The following is a 17205-nucleotide window of genomic DNA, read 5'->3' on the forward strand; positions in this document are numbered from 1 at the left end:
TATTAAAACTTGCTATTTCAATGTAGCAAATTTATCTATTTCTTTTGTAAATTTATCTAATTCTGTAGTAGATTATGCTAAAAGTCCCCTTATTTCCGGTCATTGCAACCATTTTTAGTAATTTTTACAACTGTAGGTCTCTCCGTGTAGAAATTCTCTGAAAAAATTTGGCAGAAGAATTAGAAGCAAAATGTCAGTGGTGTCCCTTGTCCGCACTTAAGAAATCAGAACTTTACCTAATTATAAAAATTTTGATTCTGCCTGTCCGTAAGTTTCATACTTTTAAGTAATTATCGAAAATTTTGAATATCATACCTGATATTTAAATAACCTAGTGCAGATAATTGCCGCAAACTTTACTTTACTTTACTTTTAAACTTTTGCTTTACGCTCGAGCCGCAAACTTCACTCTCGAAAAATCATTCATTCACCACGTGTTGTGCACTACGTTTTCTCCAACGCCTTGCGAGGAAAGGTTTCTTCGTGAGTTTCGTATAATTTTAATTTAACGTGTGCTTATGTTTAATATAATAAAAGACGAATGTTTTGAGTGGGGCAGAAGTTAGATACAAAATATATCTCGGTCAAAGAACAAGAAAAAAGAATTAGATCATGATTTACTTTCGCCACGCTCTTCAGAGCAGTTGAGAAAAGTTTTACTTTCGCCACACTTTTCTACCAAGAAAAGTACTCCTTTCAGAGCAAGCGTTGGAGAAAAAATATTACATCATTCTATCACATCTATAACTTGTACGGTTGGTGGCAGAAAGCAAGTATCAGTTTGTCGAGCGCACCATGTCAGTGGTGTCCCCATCAAAAAATTGTTCATAATATTAATATTTTTTAAATATTATTGTATCTCGTTTTCAGTTATTACACGTACTTTCAAAATCGCACCGACTTTAACTTAAAAATAAAGTCTTTCTTTTTCGAAATTGAGAAATGAAGCAAAATGTCAGTGGTGTCCCTTGTCAGTGGTGTCCCCTCAAAATTCTGTTTCTTGCATCTTATTATTATATTTTTAATAAATTTGTGTTAAACTTACTCCTTACATGCAGTTAATGAAGATTTGATACTGGATTGTAATTTATAAGCTGATTTTATTCTCACTATTCAAAAAAAATTATCAGTGAAATCTTTCAAAAATGTCAGTGGTGTCCCTCAATGTTCATATGTCTTTTTGGTCTTCAAAAGTATATTAATTTATGGCAAAATCCATTACAAATATTTTTTAAGTCATGTTGAAACATTTATTATCGTAACTTGAAATATTTTAACTTTTTAAAGTTTGTAAGAATTTATTTGAGAAAAAAATAAATAAAAACAGAAAATTTCTTATCATTTCTGCCTATCGTTTTTCACCTGGTGAAAATTAAAATTTGCTTCCACCTGCTTGACCACTATTATTTTTGTCCATCATATATTCTAGTCAACCAAAATAGAGTATCGTTAAGTTCAAAATCCAACATCGAAAAATCAAAGTTAGTAGGATCAAAAATGACATTTTAATTTAAATCGCCCAAATATTTTACAATTTTGCTAAAAATTGATGTTGTTTATTATTGAATATTTTTATAGTACAAATAATTGTATGCCTTTGACATCTTACTGATGAATATTTTTATATTATAAATAATTGTCTGACATTGACAGTCGTTAACTACTAAAATCAAATTTTTAAAAAAGTAGAAACAATTTTTCTACAAACATTTTTTACTGACACAAAATTGTTTTTTAAAAATTGTTATGTACGTTAACACATAATAATTTCTAGGAATTTTAATTAGTTAAAACTCATATTTGTTAATATTAAATTTGTAATTGGTTAATTTTTGTCTGACCAATAACGATATTTACTACTTAAAGTTAAAAATTTACAAGTAGATAGGAAAAAATTGTCTGACTTAAACTGTAGTTTACTACTGATGTACAACTAAAAACAAAGAAAGAATTATTGTCTGATAGGAAATACCTATTTACTACTGTTTAAAACATAACTTTAACAATGAAATAAAATTCTTTTAAAAATTCTAAATTTAAAATTTTTTGTCTGACTAATAAAGGTATTTACTACTCAAATTTGATTTACAAGTATGAAAAGACAAAATTTTGTCTGGCTTGAAATATTATTTTCTACTAAGTAAAAAATTTTTGTTATACATAGTCAACATATAGGTATTGACTAAAAAAATTGTCATCCAATTTTATTCATTGCGAGAAGAAAACATTTGAAATACTTGGTAAATAGACTTTTTCACTTGATGCGCACGTGGAATGATTAAAGAAATTCTTTCAAGAATTCGTATTAACACTTTAATAAAATATAATCTTTCCTCTGAAACTATTGACATACCAAGTTCTTTTTCAAAGAATTTGATACTGAAAAAAAATTGAGATCACATCCTAATTACAAACTGGATAAAGAGGAACATTTTTTAAAAAGTGCTTTTACCGATAAAATTGTTTATAATTGCGCAAGACAATTTACTATTTTCACTTTTACTATGAAGAATTTGCATAAGTTGGGTTAATGGGACAGTTTAAACGCACTATACCCGTCAAGAAATTAAAATGTGGGCCTGATAGGGTACTGGACAGTTTTCCCGATCTCTGGTGTGGCTCTGGGTAGAGAAACTGACTCCTTTCTGCCTCCTTAATTTTATAATATTAATAAAAATTATAATTTTTGTTTTCAAATGTATAACTAATAATTAATATTTATATAATAAATATTTTATTCAAATTTATTAATTATGTTTAAAAAATAGTTATTAAATATTGAAGGTGTTAAATTTAACAATCTCCTTCAATCATTTTCTCACTTTAAGCTAATATAATATAAAATAATAATTATTATTAAAATAATATAATATATATATAAACCAAATGATAAATTCAACCTATAAATTAATAATTATTAAAATTCATTAAGTATAATTTGTTAATAATTGTTTATTAATTATTATTTTTTAAATTCATAATTTTTATTTTTAAATAAATGTATAATAATTAATTATTTAATAACTATTATTATTCGTTATTTATAATTTAGTTGTTATTATTAATAAATAAACTTTATTCTAATATTGTACTTAAAGGAAAAAAATTATATGTATTTTCGTTTTTTAAATATATTACCATAATTATTTTATAAAGTGTTTTAAAAGAACACGCTTTTTTAACTTAAATAACTGTATTAAAAAAGTTAATTTTAAAAAATTAAATTTATTTACATGCTTTTAAAACGAGGAAAACTGTCGAGGCCCTGATCAGAGCCATATTTCATATCTAGTGAACACCCCACTTAGGGTTTTGGCCAGAATATCTGTCAATGGTGTATTTGAACATTTCGATTGTTATCCAATAGCTAACTCTCAAATATGAACGATTTGTCCCTCCAGATGTTTAGTCTAATACTCCAGTTTTCTCAGTGCAGCTGTCAACTGTCAAAATTTAAATTTGATATCATATTCGTAATCAGCGACCCTGAAAACCTTATTACTGTCTTTTTATTAAAAATACTTCATAGGGTAGTTGCACCAGTGAAAGAATTTACACCAGTAAAAGAACAAATTCATTATTTATTACGATATTTCACAAATTACAACTTTTAGCACTATAAAAAAAATATTTTTTAGTTCCTTATTTCTTCAAAGTATAGTTTATTATAAAAAAATAGATTTAATATGCAAGTTATTTCTGAAAATAATTTTTTAATGTTTTGGTGAGTTATGAACATGACAAATGAATGAAGCATAAACAGAAAAAAGGTTACAAGTTTCAGGTGCAATTAAATAATATTTCTGGTTGCGTAATTAGAAAAATATTAATAATAGTAAATTGTTAAATTGTTTTAGAATATTTGTAGCGTTTTTCACATAATTTTTGTTATTTTTAGACACTGTATTAATATAAATTTGATTTGTTCTTTCACTGGAAAATACAACTGTTCTTTTACTGGTCAACATTCTTTCACTGGTAAAATGGACATTTTTCAATATTTGATTAAAATTTGATATTTATTTATTTGTTTATACACCCGTCTTAAGCCTACAATCTTGGCTATACGAGTGTTTTTACAACCGTAGAACATTTCTTACAAACATTTCTTAATACTAAATTTTTGCGCCTACAGAGCGACTTGAAAATTAGGAATGGGTTTATCTAATGGGTTTTCTCGCCAGAGAAGAGGGAAACTGTAGAAAACCTCTCCTGAGTACAACCGGTTTATCGACAGTCGAATTCTAATGGTGTGTACCGGACAATAATCGACGGTGCACATCATTATACTTCGACGTCAAACCTCCCGCTCAGATTATCTCACGTGCCGGAAAAATCCCAGGCTAATGGGCGCGAACCAAGTACCCTTGGTCCGCCCACCGAGCCAGGCATTTATTCGACCGAGCCAATCTGTCGGTGATTAAAATTTGATATTTTATGTTATATTTACAAAATTTGTATCATAGGCTTCAAATTCTTTACAAATTTTGCTAATCATTGCACATGTTTAAAAGAAAATTCAAGAATGTCAATAAAAAATATCGAAAGTATACATTTTCTTAAATGTTTTTGCACTGGTGCCACTACCCTAAATTACTTAATTTAAGTCTCTTCTTAAAGATACTTAATATTCAATTCATTAACTAATCATTATCATAATGAAAATTAAGAAATGTCAGGTCCGTGGCACACGTTTTTTTTAAATTTTGTTCTGAAGTTGTTACTTCATCTAATATTGAGACTATATTTTGAGTACTTTGTAGACAAAATCTAACTAGATGTTTTACATATAAAAATAGTTTTATTATAATGATATTCTACGTACACGAGCACTTTTTTCATGTTTAAAATTGTTAATTACTTTGTACGTACATATGTTAACGAAATCGTGATTTTATTACTCACTTTTATTTTTAATTCACTTCTACTGGTATTATTTTGAAGTGCGAGCATTGAAAAGAAAATATTTATTCAATTATTTATTTATTTACGTGTTCTAACTGTGACACACATGTCAGGACCGTGGCACAATGTCATAGGTCCGTGGCATGTCATTTTTGCGTTTTTCATCGTAACTTTAAAAATATTCGAGATCTTGTAGTTTTCTTTTAAACATATACTTCAATAACAAAAATGTACTAAAATATGTAATGAATGTCAAATTTGGTTTACTATTTTAGTGGAAAAACGTCTTATTAAAAAAAATGACAGTTTACTTGAAAATCACCCAGATATGAAAATATATTTTCTACGATGGATTTTAAAATCTATCAATTTTTAAGAAAAATAAAAATCCAAAAAGGATCAGAATATTTTGTAACCGATTTAAAATTTTTTTAGACAAATATTTTAATTTAAAAAACTTTTGGTGGCAATTTAAATTTTACAGTTATAAATCATCCAGATTTGAATTTTGAAATTTTGAACCTTACTATATTTTAAACATTTCAGTTTCAAACTTGAAGGTTACATTTTTCAGTTTTGCAATTTTAAGATATAAATTTTGTAGTTTAAAATATTTCAATTTTAACTGTTATTATTTTGAATTTTTTTTTGTATCTTTTAGATTTGATATTCTCGCAAGAATTAAAAATTGTAAATTGAATTGACTTGCGGATTTTGTAGATTCTTTTATAAGTATTGATCTTTGCAAAAACTTTGAATCTTGCAATTCTATGGATTAAATTTTTTAATCTCTTAGTTATGAATTTTATAGTTTAAAATCTTTCAATTTTAAATATTTTAGTTTTGAATTTTGTCGATTTGTATTTTTCGGATTTGATCCTTGAAAGAAATTGGAATTTGGTAATTGAAAACATTAGATTTTTTAATCTATTAGTTTTAAATGTTGTTGTTTTCTAACTTTAGTTTTAATCCTTGCAAGAATTTAAAATTTTACCATTAGAAACCTTAAAAATTGGTAAATATTTAGATTTAAATTTTAAAGATTTGTGTCTGTCAGTTTTTAAATTGTGTATTTTTAAATCGTTACTTTTGAATTTTTGCAATTCCAAATCTCAAATTTCTTATCCTTTTAGTTTTGATTTTTGAGTTTTTTATATCTTTTAGTTTTAATCCTTGTAATAGTTTCTAATTTTGCAATTCCGAATATTTACTTTTGAATTTTTTAGTTTTTAACTTTGCAGTTTTTAATCCAACAATTTTGTATTTTTGAGTCTTTCAATTTTGATTTTTGCAAAAGTTTTAAATTTTGTAATTTCAAAGATGAAATTTTTGCATCTTTCAGTTTTGGATTTTTTATCGTTTTAAATATCAAAGTTTTAAAACTTTCAGTTTTTAAATTTTGTACTTTTGATCCTTGCAAAAATTTTGAATTTCCCAATTCCATATCTTAAAATTTTACAAGTTTGAGTTTTAACTTTCGTACTTTTGAATATTTTAATTCTGAATCTATCAGTTTTTTAATTATGTACCTACTTCTTTAATTTCTCATAGTTCTCTATGTTAATAATTTCTCATCTTTGTTCTCGAATTTAATAATGTTGTAGGTACCTTTAATTTTTTATTCTAGTAAGAATTTTTAAATTTTACAAATTTGAATTCTAAATTTTTGAATTTTGTAGTTTCGACTCTTAGAATTTCTACCAAGTAATTTTCAATCTTTCATAGTTTTGTATTTTGTGGTTTCGAGCCTTCAATTTTTTAATCTTTCTGTTTTGAATTTTGTAGTTTCATATCTTTCAATTTTAAATCTGTGAAATTGTTTCTCTGATTTTGATTTGAATTTTCTATTTTAAGACCTTTCAGTTTTAAATTGAAAAATTTTCTAATATTTCAGTTTCGATCCTTGCAATTTAGAACCTTGTGAGTTTCACCGTTTCAACCCCTGCGTAACAACTTTAAATTTCGTATTTTTTAATTCCACCCCCACGAAACAGAACTACATTACTATTTTCAAATTTTTCCACAACAAATATTTTCCAAAAATTCAAAAGCATCCCATAATTTTTTTCCTTTAAAAGAACAATCGAATAAGGAAAAAACTATATTTCTCCCTCAGTCACGTATCATTAGTCCCCATCGTCAACGAGAGAGTTCCGCAAAGAAATCAAACTATAATTTAAAACAACTAGCATTGAATCCAGTTTGTAGATCACATAAAATAATATGTCAATTTTCTAAAAGTAGCCTTTTTATATTTCCATCAATCACTTTCCTCTCGTGAACCAATCCTATTATTTTTTTTACATTCTCATCAAAAATGAGAAGGTCTCATTTTAATGCACATTTATATTTATATAATTAGGTCAAAAAGAAAAAAAATTTCAAAGTCACATACAAATAAATGGCCGTAATAACTGCCGAGCGTGTCTCCGAAAAAAGAAACAAGTCGCTCACAAAGAGGAAACAGCCATCATTACACCAACATATCATCTCCCTCCTAATTTATAAATAAGACCAAAATAAAAAAATTGCGTTTAAGGACTCTATTGCCAACTCACCAAGCAATACGATAGCTCATCATAGTCCCATCGATCATAGTACTTACAACACGCATAATAATCTTCAGTCTAATTTTTCACGGACTGCCGATTTTCATAGCAACTCAAGCGTGATAACTCTCTTTGGTACCCCGCACATTATACCCCCCGTGGTTTTCATCATAAAATCGAGTCTAGATCAAGTTTAGTTCACGATCGTTCGTTGTACTGTGTGTTGTTGTCTTGTGATCATTTTTTTCGCTACTATTTTTAATATCCCCATTAAATTCCAATTCATTTCTAATTTCAATAAAAAAAATTATTACCATCATTGAAGAAAAATAAAGTGATTGTTTACGATAAAGTTCAAGTGAAAAGAAATTAATAACACAACAAAAAGTAGTGGACAAATTTTCATAAAAACAATAATTTGAGTAGGAGGAAGAGAGACAAAAATTCAAGATGCAATGGAATGAAGATAAAAGTGATTTGAGAATAGGAAGTACCTTGAAAAGCTTTCACTAATATGTAAAAGAAAAAATTAGAAAACAATTTTTTTTCGCCTATTTAACATCTCTCCAAATGATCTTGTGGTGAAGAAACGTGGAAAACATAATGCTGAGAGTGAATCTAGTCGTGATTCTGTTGGCTGTGATTTGCGTGGTACATGCCCTTCAACATTCTTCAGCATCTGATGATGGAGTTAACAAGCCTTCTTTTTCTTCTTCTACTTCATCTCGAGTTTTCGTGACTCACGATGGAACTGATTTTATAGATAGTAGTCGACGTCAAATGCAAATTGCACATTTTCAAAGTAGAGGCTTTCTTGATGATGCTAACGATGCTATCGATGATGCGGAATCTGCCTTTAAAAATGTGCAATTGTATGTGAAAAAAGCAGGTAAATTTTTTTATAAACAAGAAAAATTGATTAATTAGTTATTTATTTAGAAAAATTGTGCTTGAAAACATGGATTAGTTAATTATTAAGTTATTTATGAGAATTAATTAATATTTTGTTTTTTCCTTCTCCTCTTTCCTCGTCTTTTTCCTCTTCTTCGTTTTCTTCTTTTCCTTCCATCACCTCCTCCTTCCTCTTCTTTTTCCTCTTCTTCTCCTCGTTCTTCTTTTTCTTCCTCCTTCTCGTATTTATTCCGCATCTTCTTTTCATTTTTCTTCTGCTTCTTTTTCTCCTATTTTTTCTGTATCTTCTTTTCTTCTTTCTTCTACATATTCTTCTATTTCTTTCTTCCTTTATTTCTCCTACTTGGTTTTTGCTTTTAACTGATTTTTCTTCTACGTTTGATTTATTTATATCCTATATATTCAATATCACCTTCATCTTCTATCTTCATCATCTTTTATTTATTTCATCTGTTTCTATTTTCTCACATTCCCTAGTTTTTTCTCTTCATCTTCTATTTTTTAATCCTCTCTTTGAACTAATTATTGACCTCCTCTTATTTTGAATCTTCATTTTCATCTTCTCCCCATTTTTCAGATATTTCTTCTACTTGCTATTTTTACTGTTTTCCTTTTTGTTGTTCTTCTTGTTTTATTATCTCACCTTGTCTTTCTCTATTTCTCCCACATATTTTCTTTATATTTTACTGTTTTTCCTTCTCAATTTCCGTTTCTTTCTTCTTCTCCTTCATTTTTTCTTTCTTTTTCTAATTTTGATTTATTTTATGCTATTCTTAGTTTTTTTACAATTTTTTCTTTTTCTTTTTTTTTTCTTTTCTTTTCTTTTTCTTTTTCTTTTTCTTTTTCTTTTTCTTTTTCTTTTTCTTTTTCTTTTTCTTTTTCTTTTTCTTTTTCTTTTTCTTTTTCTTTTTCTTTTTCTTTTTCTTTTTCTTTTTCTTTTTCTTTTTCTTTTTCTTTTTCTTTTTCTTTTTCTTTTTCTTTTTCTTTTTCTTTTTCTTTTTCTTTTTCTTTTTCTTTTTCTTTTTCTTTTTCTTTTTCTTTTTCTTTTTCTTTTTCTTTTTCTTTTTCTTTTTCTTTTTCTTTCTCTACTGCTTCTATTCAGTATTCTTTTATATTTAAAACAAAATTTTCCTTTTTATTCTTTTTCTTTTAATGATTCTTCTCCCTCTATTTTTTATTTCTTTTTACTCTTTTCCTTCTTCTTTTCTTTCTGTTACTTCTATTTCTTCTTTTTTCTCGTAACTTTTTATCGTCAATCGCCTTTTAACCTGCTTCTTATTTTTATTTCACATCTTTATTTCTTGTTTTTATGTTCTTTATGTCTTTTGCTTCAATTTTCGCATTTTCCAGACTTCTTTTTCATCTCTTATTGCTTTTAATTATTTTCTTGTGCAGCTTTTTCATTTTTTTGTTTCTTTTGGTTTTTTCCATTTCTTTTGCATAATCCATTTATTTTTTTCTCCTTTTCCTTTCTTCTGCTTTTTAATTTTCTTTGTGTTTATCTTTTTTTATTTCCTTTATTCTTTCTTTTTTTCTGTATTTCATTTTGTTTCTTTTTTCCATTTTTCTCCTTTTCTTATTATTTTTTTGCTTTATTTCCCTCTAAATCTTATTTTTTTATCGTTTCTTTTCTCCAGTTTTTTATTTTGTTTCTTTTTTTCATTTTCTTATTTATGTTTTCCTTTATTTCCTTCTTCATATTTTTTTCTTTCCTTATTACTTTTTTCTTTCTTTTCTTCTGCTTTTTATTTTTCCTCATTATTTTCAATTTTTGTTTCTTTTTTATCTTTTCTTTTCTTTTTTTTCATTTTCTTTTTCTTCTTTCATTCTTTTTACTTGTGCTTTTTATTTTTCGTTTTGCTTATGCGTTTTATTTATTCTTCTCCATTAGCTTTTCTTTACTTATTAGTTTTTTCTTTTCCTTTCTTCTAGTTACTCTTTTACCTCTTTTTCACTTTTCTTTTTACTTATTCCTGTTTTTCTATCTTTTTTTGGTTCTTATGTCGTATCTTCTTTTTCTTTTCTTATTCATTTTTCTTTATTTGTATTTGTATTTCTTCCTTCTTTTTTCTTTTCTCATTCTTCTTTCATTTATTTTCTTCTTCCTTTTATTTTGTAGCTTTTTTTACTTCCTTTCGTTTTTGCTTTCTATTGTTCTTCCACTTATTTTATATCTTCTTTTTTTACTCCTTTTCTTTACTACTGTTTTTTCTTCTGCTTTTAATTTTGTTTCTTCTTCGTTTCTTTTCCTTTCTTCTTTCACTTATTCTATATCATCTTCTTATTTTTCCTCTCTTTTTCTGCTTTCTTTTCATTTTCTTTTTTCTACATTTCATTTCTTTTCATTGCTTCTTTTATTTTGTACATTCTTTTTCTTTTTTACGTTTTTTCTTTCTTCTCTTCTGCTTTTTATTTTCTTTTTTCTTCTTCTTTTCTTTTCTTATTCCCTTTTTCTTTTCTATCTTCTACTTCTTATTTTGAATCTTTTTTTTCTTTTTCAATTTTTCTTTATCTTTGCTTCATCTTTTTCTTCTTTTTTTACAATTTTCTGTATAATGGAAGTAATTAAATTCCAAATAAGTTTATCATAAAGGATAAAAAAACCAAAACTAAATATAAAATTTACTTTCTCAGGTATTTTTATTTACCCTTTTACAATTCTTTTTTTTATTTTTCTTTAGATTTTTGTTCCTGTCACTTAATATATTTGGATTAAATGAAATTCAATTAAAATTAAATAAAAAAAAAACTTATTTAAGTAAAATTAATTCAAAATTTCATTAAATTTTATTCAGAAATTCACTGGATACTTGTAAAAAAATAATTAAATTTTTTATATAAAAAAATTGTTTAAAATAAATTTAAAAAATCAATAAATACAAACTTTCAAAATATGCGAAAGAAACGAATGATTTAGAGAAAAAAATAAGGAAATAATAATCGATTGTCGTTACATGTCTTTCTTGCAAAAGTTTATGTCGAAGAACGTGCAACAACAACATTTTATTTCAATCTAATCGTGTATTATCGAATGAAAATAATAGACTGTAGAAGTCACGTATTGACCACGATTATCCGGAGGCAGTCCCGTTTTCATATAGGTATAAACTCTTCCCTATATCTTTCAGACTGTATATTTCAAGTGCAATCATGTAATCTGCTAAAAAATTACAGACCAACATTTATTAAGATCACAATAATTTGTATCTCTTGTATTCGGAAAAAGAAAAAAAATATCGAGGACAATATTTTCTGATTGTTATTTACAAAAGTCATAAAGCAAGAACATGAAAAATTCCAAACTTATTTATCGATCCAATGAAAATTAATGTTTGAAGAGAAAAAAATTATTTGTTTCGATTTTTATCTTTATAAATTTACAAATAGTTTCGGAACAAAAACATTTTTTTCTTTTCTTGCCATCTTCTTTTATATATTAATTTTGATATTATTTTTACTGTTGTTCTGATTATTTTTCTTTTTCCTCTCTTGCTTATGCTTCTTCTTCGTTTGTTTATTTTGCTTCTTCTACTTTTCTTCTCTTTCGATATCTAAGTAAAAAATTTTTACATCTCTGTCCAATATGGATTAATAAGAAAATGTTATTAATTATGAAAACACTAAAAAAACAATTTTCTTTTGAAAGTTATACAACTTTAAAGTTTTAAGCAAAAAATATGAATGTTTATCGAAATTAAAGTTCTTACAAAACTTTTTGGGCTAATGCCTTTAATTTGTCAAGTATGGGATCTTTTTCAGCACTTTTTCTAGAGTAATTTCCAATAGAATAGATTGTTAAATTGTTTACAATAACTTGGAAACATTACATTTTGTTTTAATATCCAGTGTAGGGCATACCGGGTGCTACGCCGTTTAATTCAACTATTTAAAAACATTATATATTATGAATATTTTAAAATTTCCTGCAGAAGAATCGATATTTTTGTTTCGAGACATTAATACTATCGATGTTTCTCTATCGATGATATATCGATATTTTCCATTATCGATGTTTTTTTGTTAAATTCTAATAAATATTACTTGTTTTTTTCATAATCACATACAACAAAAATTTAATAAATGTGACGCGACACGAGAAAAGGGACCTATCGTTAAAAAAATCGATTTTGAGATTATGGTGCTATTCGACAGATTATTCTTTGCTCTTTCACGTGAAAAAATCAAAAGTTGAAAAACTTAAATAGTGTTAATAATATAAAGCCCGAAAGTTAAGCATGTCACAAATTTTGAAAAAATACGATATAAGTTCTTTCAAAAATTTTTCTCCGCTATTATCATAATTTCCTCAAAGCTAAGTGTACAAAGAAGAATTCTGATGTTTAGTTAAATCGGTTTATTCGTTTGGTTCTCTGTAAAGAGACAATTTCAAAAAGGTACCTCATTTTGCCCCACTCTCCTCTAAAAAGAGTAAATTTAAATAAAGTAAATAAATAAATAAAAGTAAATAAAGAAAGTAAATTTTTAAAATTTCCTGGAAGCCTTTTTTTTAAGAGAAAAAACAAGAAGTGACAAATTCTATACAGTGTAAACATTTGCTGAAGAAAAAAAGAGAATTATTTGTTTTGTTTTAAGGATTAATGTTTTCCGGGAAGAAAAAAATAATTGTTGTTTTCCTATTATTTTCATGTTCATGGATCATTGTCTCGATGAGTAGATTCTTCGCTTAGATTAAATTTGAACTACTTCCCTTGGAATATTTAAATCTAATTAGAATAAACGGCTGGGGCAATATTACGTTTGTAATGAGCTGCTTCTTCTTCTTCTTCTTCTTCTGCTGCTGCTCATTTTTTCACGGTCCACTAACCTAGAATTCTCAATAATTTTATTGGGCAATATTCTCCATTGGTTTCGTCATCGTTAACGCTACTGTTTCTCTATTTTAATTTATTCCCCATTTCATTATGCTTGTTAGTTTTCCTTTTCATTAAACAACTTTTAATTATTCTTATTATTGGGCGCATTTTCATTCAAGTGTTAAATGAGGACTTGAATATTTTATTTATTCATTTACTTTATTTACTTACTTTACTTTTTATATTTTAATATATTTTTGTTTCAATAATTTTTATCAGAATTATTATAATTATTATTTATTTAATATTTGTTTTTTACTTAGAACTCTTAATTTCTTTAATATGTTTAAAATTTTTCTATCATCATAATTATGGTTATAATTATTATTATTATTATTATTATTATTATTATTATTATTATTATTATTATTAATATTATAATTATTATTTTTAGCTTTACTAGGTACTATTATTAATAGTATCACTATTGTTAATTATTTTCCAACTATTATTATAATAAATATATTTTTATAAAAATCATGTAAACTACTTAATTTCTTAATTTGCAATTTATAAAGACAAATTTTAATTGTAAAATTTATTAACAAATTTCTTGGGTTTGAGATTTTTTCTGTCATTATTTTAAAAATTCGGTTTCATTTTTACATAACAACATTTTTATAATATTTTTTAATTTCAAAAGAAAATAATTTTTGGACTCTTTAATACCAAAAAGAAATAAAAAAATTTTTGTCATGTTTTTTATTTTTAATTTGTACAAAACGAAATATTTGTTCTAATAAAAAATACAATTTCCTTTTCCGAAAATTATAGGTAAATTTTTTGAAAAAATATAAAAATATTTATAAAGAAAAGAATAATATTGTAAAAAATTTAAACTAAAATTAATTTTATAAAATTGCATAAAAATTTTATTTATGCGATTCCTCCTTAATTTGTGTAATTAATTAGTGGATTTTATTTTCTAGTTGAACCAAGGAAGCGAAACAAGCATAATAACAAGATGTTAGCATTGCTAATGGCCTATAAAATGAAGCTAATGGCACTAGTTCCTATTCTGGTTGGAGGTGTAATTTTATTAACGTCAACAACGGCGCTAGCTGGATTTTTCTTCGCTCTCTTCGCCGCAGTTTTAGGACTTAGATCGAAATGATGATTTTTTTCAATTAAAAAAAACAGGTTGAAATCAGGTACTCGAAATTTTTTTTTAGGGAAGAAAGAAATTTTACGCAAAGAAAAACAAATTAAATTAACAACAAATGACTTTATTTTTTTTTTTTTTTGGCAAAAAAAAACAATTTTGCATCGTCTTATACATCGATTTACAAATAAATAAATATTGTTATTTTTCTTTGATTTCACATCAAAAAGTATTAGGCGAATACAATCTTATTGACAGGCACTTTTTCGATAATTTACAATTAAAAAAAATATTGTACATTTTTTCTGGATTTAACCCTTTCTTCAGTATTTATACATATATAATTGCCACACGAGGAATTAATAATTTAATTTCCAAAGAATATAAATTAATTTAATTGCCAAGAGAAAATAGAGAAATAGTAAATTATTTAGTTTTAAATAAAATTTTTTTATTATTTTATAAATAATAAAATATTTTTGTTTTGTGAGGAGTAGAGAAACTTTATTTAATGTATAGTAGAAAAATTTCTATTGAATAAAAGAAATTTTAAATTTAATTTTAGTTGTAATTTTTTTACAATTCTCGTTTATATGTTTATTTACTTTTATTATCATTATATATTTTATTACCAATTTTCATTATTTTCTATTTGTAATTATTCTATAATTTCCAAAAACAATTTATATAATTCAATATTATTCAATGATTTCTATTATTAACAATTTTTATCACTTTTTAATTTTTATTGTTAATAGTTTATTATTATTTAATAATTTTCATTATTAACAATTTTTATTACTGAAAAATTTTCATTAATAATAATTTTTATTATTAAACAACTTCCATTATTAATCATTATTATTATTACTATTCAATAATTTCAATTATTAACCATTTTTATTGTTCTGACAATTTCCATTTGTAAATAATTTTTTATTGTTGATTGAAAATTTTATTATTTATTGTTCCTTCTAATTTTTTTATCTTATAGAAATTACCATTAGTTTTACAGTGGAAAAAAAGCTATGATAAATATGAGAAAAAATAAAGAAGATGAAGAAAAAAAAATTGTTGAGGCCGAAGAGAGGATTAAACTTGACATTAAATTGTTGTGTGAGTATTTTAAATGAACGTACAATAAAAGGAAACATTGCATGATTATGAGATTCCGTAGATTGACGCAATATATGTATATGTATAGTGTATCTTCTTGATTCCGTTAACCGATTAGTGTCATTAAACCCAGTGGGTACAATAATGTTTCTTGCACGCAATCGATTCTCTTCTTTTTTTTCCTTGAAACATTAATTCCGACAGATTTATAAATATATATTATGTATATCAATTCAAGAGGAAAAGAGAATCGAGGCGCCTGTCATTATCATTTGTTCCTATATTACGAATAAAACTACTTTACCGGTATTATCGCTAATCGCTACATTAGCTTTGCTACCGATTTATATGGGTTAGTGTTGTCATCAACGATCGCCATTCCGAGATTGCGAAACGCTTAGTAATTGTAAAAAGAGATAATTTGGTTTTGAAAAAAAATGTTATGTAATGAAAAATATACTGCATGTCATTTCTAACAGTTTATTATTAGTTCTTTCAACTCTTTCGTGAATAAAATAGAGAGAAAAATTTTAATTCTGGAAAAAATGGTCTCTATGTTTATACATTTAAAGAAAAATATTCATTGGTTCAAAAATTATTTCTTTGACAAGAGTTATTAGTTAATAGTTATTATATATAAAAATTAAAAGAATGATTGAAAATAGAAAGAATTTTTAAAAAAAGTTTTTTTTTGTTGAGAAAAAAAGAGAGTAAAACAATTTTGAGTGAAAAAAAATTGAATTTAAAGAAAATTTGTTTAAAGAAGAGAAAAGATTTTAATTGAATCAAGGATTGTAAATCAAAGAATAATGATTGAAATACAGGAAACGATTTTAATTCCAGAGAATTTTTTTTTAAACAAGAAAATATTCTAATTCAGAAAAAAAAATTTCAAATGAGAAATACATTATAATTCTATAAAGGGATTATTCAAAAAAAGATAAGATTCTAAATCACGAAATAGGCTTTTCAAATTAAAAATATAGACTCTGCTTCTTGAAACTAAGAATAGATTTTAATTTAAGAAAAGGTTGTTTCAAATCGAGAATAAATTTTAATTTAAGGAAAGGTTTCTTCAAATAAAAAATAGATTCTAATTCATGGGAAAATTCTAATTCAAGAAAAATTCTAATATAAAAAAAATCTAATTCATGAAAAATTCTAATTCAAGAAAATTTTAATGAAAAAAGAAATTCTAATTCATGACAAATTCTGATTAAAGAAAAATTTAAATTCAAAAAAAGAATCTACTTTAAAAAAAGAATCTTTGAATCAAAAATGAAAAATTCTAAAAAAGTAGTTTCGATTCGAAGAATAATTATTTAAATGAACAATTAATTCTCATTAATTAAATTAATTTATTAAATGGTGATTTTTAATGAAAGAAAGATTTAAATCAAATATTTATATCAAATTATAAATTTTCTTGACAGCAAAAATGGATTGTAAATATCCAAAAAGTTTTTAAAATTAAGCAAAAATTATAATTTAAAGAAAGAATTTTTAAAATGAACAAAAGATTCTGATTTAAAGAAAATTCTAAATTAAAAAAATTACAAAATGGAAAATTAATCCTGATTCATGTAAGAAAATTATTTAAAGCAATAAAAGATTTTAAAGCAAAGAATAATGTAAAATAAAAGAAAAGTTATTAAAATAAAGAGCAGAAATTAAATGTAAATAATTTTTTGAATCAAGAAGAGATTCTAAATCAAAGAATGATTTAAAATTAAATAATTTTTCAGAA

General features: G+C 24.9%; 1 protein-coding gene across 1 annotated transcript; it reads left to right on the plus strand.

The window, feature by feature from the left end:
• Positions 1-7583: 7583 nt before the first annotated feature.
• Positions 7584-14687, plus strand: LOC122505163. The gene is made up of 2 exons (XM_043616642.1): positions 7584-8343; positions 14170-14687. The coding sequence occupies exons 1-2, from the start codon at positions 8058-8060 to the stop codon at positions 14352-14354; spliced, it is 471 nt and encodes a 156-aa protein (XP_043472577.1). The 5' UTR covers positions 7584-8057; the 3' UTR covers positions 14355-14687.
• The last annotated feature ends 2518 nt before the right edge of the window (positions 14688-17205 follow it).

The sequence above is a fragment of the Leptopilina heterotoma genome, unplaced genomic scaffold, assembly GCF_015476425.1.
Source record: "Leptopilina heterotoma isolate Lh14 unplaced genomic scaffold, ASM1547642v1 Lhet_347, whole genome shotgun sequence".
Classification (NCBI taxonomy): domain Eukaryota; kingdom Metazoa; phylum Arthropoda; class Insecta; order Hymenoptera; family Figitidae; genus Leptopilina; species Leptopilina heterotoma.